This window comes from Pleurodeles waltl, chromosome 3_2 (assembly GCF_031143425.1).
Source record: "Pleurodeles waltl isolate 20211129_DDA chromosome 3_2, aPleWal1.hap1.20221129, whole genome shotgun sequence".
NCBI lineage: Eukaryota > Metazoa > Chordata > Amphibia > Caudata > Salamandridae > Pleurodeles > Pleurodeles waltl.
In genome coordinates, this window is record NC_090441.1 from 25,469,934 (window position 1) to 25,482,436 (window position 12,503).

General features: G+C 41.3%; 1 protein-coding gene across 8 annotated transcripts in view; it reads right to left on the reverse strand.

Annotated features, from left to right (window-relative positions):
- The window catches only part of NF1 (neurofibromin 1), a 1,379,374-nt gene that overhangs the window by 1,136,842 nt on the left and 230,029 nt on the right, over nucleotides 1–12,503 (reverse strand). For all 8 annotated transcript variants that reach the window (XM_069226659.1, XM_069226655.1, XM_069226657.1 and 5 more), the window contains exon 9: nucleotides 5,368–5,541. In XM_069226659.1, the coding sequence (XP_069082760.1) occupies nucleotides 5,368–5,541 (174 nt within the window). The remainder of the gene's footprint in view (nucleotides 1–5,367; nucleotides 5,542–12,503) is intronic.

Consider the following 12,503-nt stretch of genomic DNA (forward strand, 5'->3'; position numbering starts at 1 on the left):
GAACTTAAGAAATGAGTCTGGCGGGCACTAGGCGATTGCTGAAAGTGATTTAAAAAAAACAACAAAAAAAAACTTTATACCTATCTTGTCTCCCACAGTAGCCAGATGGGTGAGATGGATTATGATTGGACTGACTCTGACACTTCAATTTTTGGGTGCACTCGGCTCAAGAGCATATACCTTAGGGTGTTGTTTGGAAGATATCATACGAGACACTGACTGGTTGTCGGATTCTACTTTTAAGAAATGTTGCCAGTCATGGACATTGTATCGTTCACAACAAGTAAGCTTTAAACTTGAATAATCTGAGCCTTCGGTCCTGAAATAGAATTTAAACTTTACTAGCTATTGTGTCGAAAAGTTACGATTCTACTAAGCAACCACACAGTCCTCTAACTACTTCAAGAGGCACTGGTCTTTGGTCAGCACCATGCAAAATAATGTGCCATATGTGGGGGAATCTTTTGTCATTACTGACGTCGATAAATAAGACCGCTGTTTTTGTGCCCAGTCTTACATTTTGCTCTTTAATACATTTTTATAAGCTCTATGTATCAGTATGATAGTGGTACAATTATTTTTAATAGTAACTAGAACAGCCTTTTTTCCACATCTACATTCCAGATCATATCGGCTGAGAGTACCTCAGGGATCTAGTGTTAGCGTGAACAGGCTTATAGAAAAATAAATTTTCTACCAACTTCTGGTGTGGCACATTATAGTCTAATGGCACTCATTCATCTTGAAATATGGACTCTTGCACAGGCTGTGTCTTATATACAAATCACTAGTCTATTTCTAGCAATATTATCACATCTCATCCTTCTCCTATTCTTCATACCTGGACATATGAGGGTTCTGCCCTTTCGAGATGTAACAAAATTAATTTCAGAACAAGGAAAACAGCGAAGGATTGCTTTCTTCCCTGTGATCCACCTGCATATCACTCAGTGAAATGCCAAGCGGACTGCTCCATAAATATCTAATAACATTACTGTATCTTTCTGAGCCAAACATAGCCCTTAGGGATTATAGAAGTAGGTTCTTCCATTAGTAGGTCAAATACCATGTATAATGGTCATCAACGCTAGAAGACACGCTCCTTCAGAATTCCATTTAATATGAGGTAACCGCACAGAAGGAATTCACCAGATTGCATCTTCTTCCTATTTAATTTTTTTAAACCATGCATACTAATCAGATTATTCACAAGTTCCTTCGTAATCATTTCTAGCTAAATGTAATTCAATTTACTGTCCTCCAAACTACATTTGTTTGCTCTTCTAATATCGCTGTGGATTACTGAGTACCAGTGCGTCACCTTCTTTAGCTTTCTTAACCATGGATTTCTCGCTCTACATCCAACTACCTCTGGATAATTATGGAACACCTAGAATTTATACTAAGGTATTGCCATTATGCCTACAATTCTGCATTGGGAAGTACCTACTCAGCAGACTGTGATGGTTCTGCACTAAACCGTGTGGTACTTTTGTTCCCCTCTTTTCAGTGCCAGAGTGTGATTTATTTTTTTATGCTATTAACCCCAATACATTGAGAGAAGGAACCTGCCCTGGGCCACAGTGTTTTTTTTTATTTTTTATTATGAGCACTTATCACCTAAATGTTTAGAGAGCCGCCGTCATCAGAACAAGACAGTGATGTCACTTGGCGTAGGGCACCCAAATCATGGTTTTGCTTTGATGGCATCCCATTATCAACAACAACAACTACTTCATGAGATTAAACATTCTCCCGATCCTACCCTGTAGCACTTTTACCCCTTAACCTTACAATCAAATTGTTCATTATAAGAAGGGTAGTACCGATCCAAGCATACTACTCAACTTGTATAACTGAGATTGCTACAGTAACAACCTTTACCGACTGCTGCACTTCCCTTGGATCCATATCACCAACCTTTAACAAAGATTCTTCTAGTACTTCACAATAATTCTCTAATAGTTGCACTAGGGAGCAAAAGACTTTTTTTTAGATGTAATAAAATTTGTCTTTTGAACACAGTCAGTAAATCTGATCTCACCAGGGACATTTTCTGACAGCAGATTCTTCATTGCTCACGAAAAAGGAATTTGGTGCAGCTTTTCTTCGTGTTACTCCAAATTTGCACCTGTTCTTAATTAATTGAGAGAGTCCTACAGCTTTGTAAACCCATTATTTGTTGTCTCTGCTCATTGGTTTGCTTGAAATAACACATTTTCCCCATATATGTGTGTTAGAACCTTCCGGAATCTGCAGGAATCCACAAAATGCATACCACCCAGCATGGTCAGCCTCAAATCGTTTTTTTCTTCAAACTGCCCTTTTGGACCTGCTTTGGTTCCCCCTCAATTTCAACATGTTTTTGGCTCTTCCCTGTCACAGGCACTTGGCCCACCTACACAAGTGAGTTATCATTTTTAATCGGGAGAGGGAGGGGAACTTTGGGTCGTAGAAAATTTATGCTGGTGCGATGATTCCACGCAGAAATGTGGGGAAAATGTGATTTTGTTTAGTTAAATTTGAGGTTTGCTGAGGATTCTTGGTAAGAAAACACTGTGGGATCCACGCAAGTCACACCTCCCTGGACTCCCTAGGGTGTCTAATTTTCAGAAAGGAAGGGTTTGGTAATTTTCCCTAGGTGGCGGCTGAGCCCAGGACCAAAACGCAGGTGCCCCCCATGCAAAAACAAGTAGTTTTGTATTTGATAATTTCGATGAGTCCACGTAGTGTTTTGGGGCATTTCCTGGCTGAGGCACTAGGCCTACCCACACAAGTGAGGTATCATTTTTATCGGGAGACGTGGGGGAATACTGGGTGGAAGGAAGTTTGTGGCTCCCCTCAGATTCCAGAACTTTGCAGCATCGAAATATGAGGAAAAAGTGTTTCTTTGCCACATTTTGAGGTTTGCTAAGGATTCTGGGTACCGTACCAGAACCTGGTGAGAGTGCCACAAGTTATCACATCCTGGGTTCCCATAGGTGTCTAGTTTTCAAAAATACACAGGTTTGGTAGGTTTTCCTAGGTGCCGGCTGTGCTAGAGACCAACATCCATAGCTAGGCACCTTCTAAAAAACATATCAGTTGTCAATGTAAAAATGTGATGTGTTCATGTTGAGTTTTGGGGTGTTTCCTGTCACAGGCACTAGGCCTGCCAACACAAGTGAGGTACCGTTCTTATAGGGAGACTTGGGGGAGTGCTGTGTGGAGGATTATTTGTGGCTCCTCTCAGATTCCAGAACTTTCTGTCACCGAAATGTGAGGAAAAAAGTGTTTTGTTGCCAAATTTTGAGACTTGCAAAGGATTTTGGATAACAACCTGGTGAGAGCCCCACAAGTCACCCCATCCTGGATTCCTCTAGGAGTCTAGTTTTGAAAAATGCACAGGTTTAATGGGTTTCCCTAGGTGTCGGCTGAGCTAGAGGCCAAAATCCACAGCTAGGCACTTTACGAAAAACATATCGGATTTCAATGTAAAAATGTGATGTGTCCATGTCGCGTTTCCTGTAGCGGGCATTAGGCCTATCCACGCAAGTGAGGTACCATTTTTATCAGGAGACTTGTTGGAACACAGAATAAAAGGAGTGTTACTGCCCCTTGTCTTTCTCTACATTTTTTCCTTCAAATGTAAGGCAGTGTGTAAAAAAGATGCCTATTTAAGAAATGCCCTGTAATTCACATGCTAGTATGCGGACCCCAGTAATCAGACATGCAAATAACCACTGCTTCTCAACACCTTATATCTTGTGCACATCTTGGAAATACAAAGGCTTCGTTGATACCCATATATCACTCTTTATATTTCACCAAATGAATTGCTGTATACCAGGCATACAATGAAAACCCATTGCAAGGTGCAGCTCCTTTATTGGCTTTGGGTACCTAGGGTTCTTGATGAATCTACAAGCCCTATATATTCCCGCAACCAGAAGAGTCCAGCAGGCGTAGCAGTAAATTGCTTTCAAAAATATGCCATCGCTGGAAAAATTTATAGAAGAAAACGTGGACAGAAATGGCTTTTATTCACCTCAATTTCAATATTTTCTTTATTTTAGCTGTGACTTTGTGTAGGAAAACCTTGAAGGATCTACACAAATGACCCCTTGCTGAATCCCGAATTTTGGCTACTTTTCAGAAAGGTTTAGCTGTCCAGAATCCAGCAATGGATCCAGCATTGGTTTCATACCCATTTCTGTCACTAACTGGAAGGAGGCTGAAAGAACAAAAAATAGTAAAAAATGTGGTATGTCCCAGTAAAATGCCAAAATTGTGTTGAAAAATGTGGTTTTGTCATTCAAGTCTGCCTGTTCCTAAAAGCTGGGAAGATGGTGATTTTGGCACCACAAACCCTTTGTTGATGACGTTTTCAGGGGAAAAAAACACAAGCCTTCTTCTGCATCCCTTTTTCCCATTTTCTTTTAAAAAACTAAATTTTAGCTGTATGTTGGCTAATTTCTTGGTCTCCTCCAGGGGACCCCACAAACTCTGGGTATCTCTAGAACCCCTAGGATGTTGGAAAATAAGGACGCAAATTTGGCATGGGTAGCTTATGTGGACAAAAAGTTATGAGGACCATAGCCCCAAACAGCCAAAAAAAGGCTTGTGACCAGAGGAGAATAGGCCTGGCAGTGAAGGAGTTAAGGGTTGTGGTTCCTTGATCATAAACTGCCCTCCGGGGGTATAGGAGATCCAGCATCACCTCCACGGTCGGAACCAGGTGAGTGCGTAAGACAGTACCAGCTAACCAACTTTTTAGACCTTTAAGAATCTTCAGTACAAAGACCAAAGGAAAAAAAAACCTCAGTTCCACTCAGTTACAGACATAGTGGGCCCACTATAAGCAATGAAAATATGGCACCTCAATTTAAGTTTCCGACTCTTCGATTATTCTGAACTTGTAAGCATGTATATTTTTGCTTGTCACCGGCTGATACAGTAACATGATATGGAGTGCAGCTCCCTGCTACAATGTAGATCCAAGTTATCTAAGGTATGCTTGTGTATCTCTTATGGAAAGAGTCCGCAGTACAAAACACTTAGGGGGTTATTACAACTTTGGAGGAGGTGTTAATTCGTCCCAAAAGTGACGGTAAAGTGACGGATATACCACCAGACGTATTACGAGTCCATTATATCCTATGGAACTCATAATACGGCTGGTGGTATATCCGTCATTTTACCGTCACTTTTGGGACGGATTAACACCTCCTCCAAAGTTGTAATAACCCCCTTAGTATTTTCTCCTTGAATTTCTCAAACCAACTCTTGGGTAATATCCCGGATTGAATACTACAGTAAAATAAAACTCCATATTTTTCAATTCAGCATGTTACTGCATTCACAATTTAAGAAAGGACCTTACTTTACCTTCAGATCATTCACCATGGACTTCAGAAGGTGAAAAATGACAGAATGATCTTCCCAATTGATGTAGGTAGATGCTTTGCACAGTTTTACACAAGCAATAGCAGCACTTTCTGTCAGTTGCCTGCTGACACCGTGACCAGCTAACGCCTTTTTAAGATTATCTAGAAAAAGTTTCTGCAAATTTGAAAAACATACAAACATAATTAAAAGGTCGTTAAGAAACATTTCAGACTGTAGTTTGTATCAACAAATAAGCTTAAGGTAACGTGCAATCCAAAGATGTAACATAACAGTGTTAAACATTAATCACTTTATAAAGTGGCCATATGACTAAGCAGATGTTAAGAAAAAATTAATTTGTCCCATTTTCTTCTTTAGCAGCTTCTCTACAGAAAACCGAGCATCTGCAGTTCTATTGCTGTGCAATATCAGATTAGGTTTTAGTGAACTTATGCAATAGCATATAGCAAAAAAAAAAAACAAACATTGCTTATACGGCAAAATACCAGTTAGTCGTGCACCATTAAAGGAAATCTGGTCTCTTTTTTCTAAGTCACTAGGCTTCGAATTGTTTATATCCATCTTTGGATATGAAAATTAGCCCAGTCATCCAAATAACTCAGCTAGTTTCGAAGACACTGTGAGGGGCATTGCTTTCATGAAGCTCAACTAAAACTCAATCAGCTGGTGAGTGATCATGCTATTAACCAACAGTTTGAACATGATGCTATAGGTCAGACCTGTTCAAGAGTCCAATTCCTTCGCCTCTGCTAGCTCCTTACCCACCCTTGTCTTATCAATTATTAGATCTTCCCATTGGCCTTAAGGTAATGGTGATCATGTGTTTTGTCACTCCTGAATCTTGGTGTGGCTTTGCTGGGGTTAGCAGTATCAGCGAACAGAACACTACCTTCCGAATGAGAGAAAATGGTAGGAAGGAGAGGATGTTCAACCATGTCTTGGTGACTGCATTGCTCTTAGAGCTCAGTTACCAGACTCTAATATTTCTGCTCTTTTGTTCCGAATTCTTAGTAGTTGTTTCACAGAGAGGTAACCTGACTCAGAATCAATCAATAGCACAGAAGTAGCACCTCCAAAGGATGTGGGATCTCGTACCTACTTGTTTGTTAATGCACTAGATCGAGGGTTGTTGCTTGTTCTGATTCGCTAGTCAAGGCTGAAATGCTTGTAGACCTAACTGGTGCACCAAGACTGATGTGGAAGGCATTCTTCCCCTCCAATCACATGTATCTCGACGATGGCTCAAACATGAGCCAACCAACCTTCCATGGGAGCGTCTGTCTTGAAGATTCTGGCCAACATTGTCTCACAAGCCTGTCGCTTGTTGCCATGTTAGTTTCTGCTCCAGTTGGATTAGTCTCATCCACATGAGGCAGAATGGAATTACCTCCATGTAGAATAACATGAGGCCCAGTAATAACTTATGTGTTCTGACTGTGACTGTATGACATCTGCAGAAGTTAACAGCTATTGTGTTTAATTTTGTGACATACTCTACTGACAGAAATGCTTTTGTGAACTATGTCCAGAACTACTCACAGAAAGTGGAGCTGTGTACTGTGACGGGCATAAAAGATTTTTCTATGATGAATGCCAAGCACAGCTGATGGAACAGGTTGATGCAAGCCTCTGTGGAGGTGCAGGCCAAGCTTCTTCACTGTTGCTTTCTCCAGGCAATCGTCCAGGTTTAGGAATACCTGGTGGCTATGTCTCTGAAGAAAGGTGATTGAACATGTGAATGTTTGTGGGTTGGGGGTGGGGGACAAGGTTTCGGGATCATGTTTCAAGCCAAAACAAGTCTTCCAATAGACAGAGCTCCTCCGCCACTCAGAATCCTAGATGTTGCCTGTGGTTTGGGTGTATCAGAATATGGACATAGGCATCCTGTATATCCAGGAAGGTGAGGAACTCTCCACCCTACAGCAAAAGGACTTGCAGATGTATATTATCGAATATAAGTGGTTTTTGAGGAACCTTAGAAGTTTCTGACGGTCAGTAATCTGTTGTCACTGCCCAGTCTTCTATTTCACCAGAAAAATCTGCAAGGGAACCCCCAGGATTTTAGAAACTATACTGATTATTCCTTTGAGGAGGAGGATCACTATCTCTCGCTGTATATAAGTGATGTTTCTTTGCAGGTGAATAAAAGGTTTTTTTGGAAGAATTCCAACGTATGCCCTGATTCAACAATTGGTGGCACCCAGAGGACGGTCATGATATTTTCACATTTGGATGGATGCAAAAAGAGTATGTAACCTTACCTGTAAGCATCTATTCGTTGCATGTAGTGCTGCAGATTTACATGCTATGCACACTTCTGACATCTAGTGTTGGGCTTGGACTTTACAAGTTGTTTTTCTCAAGAAAGTCTTTTTACTGACGATATGGTGTTGAATCTCCACTTCCTCGATATAATGAGCATGTCCAAGGCTCCTTTGTTACACTGTCCATTTTATCCCTGCCGTGGTGCTGAGTGAGGGTGTAGTATTATAGAACAGTGATTGCTGTTGAACATGCATGTAACATGTTGATATACATGTTGTTTTATATATGTACATCTGACACCATCTCATACCTTCATGTGAAAGTGCAGCACAACACGCTACACATAGATGCATACAGGGTAAGTAACATACTCCATTCACAACAAGTGTTGGCTGCAGATACACATGCTATGCATAGGATTTAAAGCAGTACTACACTCACGGTGGCTCTAGGCATTAGATGGTGCAGCTGTCTGACATAATGTACGCAAGACTGTTTGTCCTACCAGACATTTTTGTCTGGCATGAACATCCACACAATAGTGTTTCGTGAATGTATTCAGGTTTGTACATGTAGCCGTTTTTACAAATGTCTGTTAAAGGAATGTTTCGTAAGAAAGGCACTGATGCATTCTTCTTTCTTGTGAAATGAGCCCTTGGAACTGTTAACAGAGCTCTTTTACCTTTTATATAGCATGCATGCATTTTACAATCCATCTTGCAATTCTAGCTCTGAAGATTGCACTATCCTTTCATGGGTTTGAGAAAGCAGTGAATAGCAGTTGTCTCTCTCTCTCTAAAGGTCTTATATCTGCCCAGATAGTACATAAGCTCTTTTAACACCAAGTTTATGAATGGCCCTTTCTGCCACAGTCTCTGGTTTTGGAAAGAACACTGGCAAATCCAGTGTATGATTCAGGTGTAAGGGAAAGATAACCTTTGAAAGAAAGTAAGGGTTTGTTCGTAAATGAACATTATCTTTGAAAACTTGAAAATAAGGTTCTTCAGTGGTTAGTGCATAGCGCTCACTAACTCTCCTTAAAGAAATTATAGCTACCAGAAAAGATCCCTTTCATTTATTTTTTTTATTGATTTTGACATACCACTTTTTCATCATACACAGCAGACATAAAACCAAAAGAGAACACATTGCACCGTGGATGTATGCACAAATATAAATCCCTCCTCGGCTACCTTTCCAAGAAAGGAACTGAAAAGGACAGGAATGCAGGGGCTCAAAAGGTTTGGACATAAGCCGTGTGAGCACTATATTTAAATTCCATGAAGGGACTGGAGGTATACGTGATGGGATTACTCATATTAGCCCTTCCATAAAAGCTTTGATAACTGGTATTTTTTTTTTAAATGACTGATGTTTGCGGTTTTGCAGATAAGCTGCAACTGCTGTTAGATGCAGTCTTATGTAAGCGTAGACTTTAGGAGATGCAGCAAATAGCACACTATTTGTTGTACTGTAGGCGTGCAAGAATTTATGTTTTAAGCTATGCAATGGTGTACAAAATGTTTCCATCTGGCTGCATAACAGGCTCTTGTGGCTGTGCGCCTAGCTTCTTTAAGTATGTTCATGCATTCTGGAGGTAAATTTAAGTATCTAAACTCCATGACTTTAGAAGTCAAACTGCTAGTTTGAGTTGCTTGGGATTTGGGTGTTTGACCCTGCCCTTGCTGTGAATGAGAAGATGAGATATGTTGAGGAGCTTCTTGTGATGTCCTGTGGACAACTGCAATAGCCTTGTGAACCAGGGCTGCTACGTCCAGGTCATAGGAATCATTCTGAGTGATGTTTGTCTGAGTTTCCTGACCAGATATGGAATGAATGGAAGAGGTGGAAAAGTGTATGCAAATATCCCTGACCAATTTACCCTCAAATCATTGTCCCTGGGCTCTACATGTGGGTGCCTGGATGCAAAGGTTTGGCATCTTGCGTTTTCGTTTGTGGCGAATAGGTATATTTCTAGTGCTACCCAATGTTAGAATTATTGTTGAAGAGCTTGAGGGTGGACTTCGCACTCGTGGACTTGTTGCTGTGTCCTGCTTAGAAGATCCACTACTGAACTGTCCACTCCCGGAAGATACTCCACGAGGTGGTGGCTGTGATGTTGAATCGCCCAGTGCCAAATGGTCTTTGCTTATTGAGCTTAGTGTATCAAGTTGGTCCCTTCCTTGGATTTAGGCCGAGATTTGTGACTGGGGGTGAACGTTTGGTATTGTCCAGCATTTCATCCATCATCTGTTCTTTGTGCATTTGTTGCCTAACTGCGAAAGGTATGCCTAGACGAGGGTCCCAGGCTCACTGTGCCACTTGATTCAAGTTAGCTTGGCTGACGAGCAGTGATACCCCAAAACCAGTCCCAGGATGCTCATTTCCAGGGAGGACCTGTCCTGGCAGTTCAGGCTGGACTGTTCCCATGGGGAGAAAGGTCAAGCCTGATCTGCATATGGCTGAGTGCAAACTGGGGTGGCATGGTGGGCAAAAAAAACAATAGATTGGGATGCAGCCTGAGCGATTGCCAGTGACCGAGATTAATTCAAGCATTCCATCCATCCATCACCTTGTTGTTTTCACTTTTTTCCAGAGAGCACGGCATACACAGTCCTCTTTTTCGGCCTGAAGGCTGTTGGCAGTATCAGGGTTGATGGCCTCTGCTTGCTGTAAACCTGATCATATCTTGACTGCAAATAAGGGTAATATGATACTAGTCAGAAAATATATATCCCTGTGATGACTGTACTGGAGAGTTCTGAGGGAAAGAGTGGTATCTGTGTGTATTCATCTACTGCCAAGTGTCTATATTTCCCAAAGACAGTCTCTTATTCATAAGGCATGTCAAGAATCTTGGCATGAACCTCAAGGACGAAAGAGGCAAATTTTAACTACACCTATCTCCTTAGTAGTAAAGTTCCAGCTAACTCCCAGAAGCTTGCATTTAGGACATCTACGACTGCATCTATTACAGCTGCAACAGAATTTGTTCCTGCTTTACCAATGGCTTTCACTCAATGCTTAATTTGTGAAAGAATATGAACCAGAGCCCTTGTCAGGAGGCCAGTGCAGCTTGCACCAGCCAATGCCAACGATGCTAACACCACAACTACTAACTATCACACCTACAAGGGTGATATTTCAGATTATTCCAGTTAATAAGCTACAAAAAAAGGTTTGGGCAGCATGTATTTAAATGTATATTTAATTATTTTAGTGTATACTGAATTATTATTGAATCATTTTAATATATATTGAATTAATAAACAACTGTTGTGCTCATTTCTAAATTAAACAAAAAGTGCCACCATGTGGCAGACTTTCACAAGAGCCTGTGCTGACAAGTAAGTGCCAGTGCCAAGCACCGGAAACTATTGCCTCAAATTAAGCACTGTTTTCACTTTGTTCTCTGTCCTTAGTAATTACTAAACAGCTGTTGGTGTGTTCATCTGTTAACTAAGACAAACAGCACAACCATGCAGCAGACTAATAAGTGCTGGTGCAACGCTGGCTGCCTGGATGGCAGTTGCAACCATGGACCTGACACTGTGTCTCAGATTAGCTATTAACTTCTGATCCTAATCTAGGAGAGTGGGAATAGATGTTACTGGGTTTTTGGAACTTCTCAGTGCCACCGCTGTAATGATGGAATCTAATTAGAATGAAAAAATAACGTTGGGATGCTGGCACCAATACTGGTGCCCTATATTTCGATGTTTATGCTCTATGAAATGACAGCCTGCAGCAGGCTTCTTCTTCAGCCTCAGCCCTTCATTCCAGATGCAGTGAATAATCAGGACTGATTTCACAGACTTCCTTAGCTGTTCCTTTGAGTTCAAGCAATCTTTCTTCATTGCTACCATAACTAGACCAAAAACTTTGGCTACTCTCTTAAGCGGAGCATAGAAACAAGCAATATCATCTGGACATGACTGTTGTAAAGGCATATCATCTCCCTGGTCAGGCAGAATGACATCTCTCCTTTGTCAGGTGGATGACGAGCTTCCTCATCATCTGCAGGTACTACTTTTTCCTTTGTTTCTTCTTCCTGCTGATCAATGTCCAGCTGATCTTAATTATCACCCCCATCTTAAAGTGTAGGTTGTACTTCAAAGCACAAGTGGCGACAGAGGGTGTTCTGGGACTGAGTTAGTACATCGGCTTTCTAAAAGTCTCAAGACATTTCAACGGTCAGGAATCATTGTGGGAAAGGAATTGGGTACATCCTACTGGTGGAAGCTTGAACCACCAAAATCTCTGGTGAACACGTGCTTCATCAGAAAATACGGGTCACCTGGTGCCAGCCTGAATTGTCAGACAACCTATCTGTTCAATGAGGAACAGGGCACGGTCTAGTGCTCTTTAACGTGGTCAATCATGGCTTCATTAAATAGAAGTAATGCTTCTAACAAAATCTATCCTAGTTGCATAATGTTAATACGTTACTTTTGACCTCCATTGTTGACAGTTTTAAGTCCAAAACCAACCCTGTACACCCCATTGCCAATGGAAAGGAGGCACTCTCTTCTGCTGGTGGTTAAGGGGAGAAAAACAACCCAGTATCCAGGGAATTATCTAACCCACAGGAACCATGCAAATCCAGATATAAACTGTCATCCTCTTAATGCTGCTCCTCTACATCATCACAGTAGTCCCAAACGGTTGGCTATGATCAGAGTCTGAATTGAAAAGTTGATGAAGTTCTGGGTATGGTTTTGAGACACAGGAATAGTTTTGTCTAAATTAAAATGAACTGGGCCAAGTGCATTAAAACGGTGTACGGAAGCAACCTCATAGATGCCAGGATGGATTTGGTTCGGAGCCAGTGGGGTCTATCAGAACCAAGT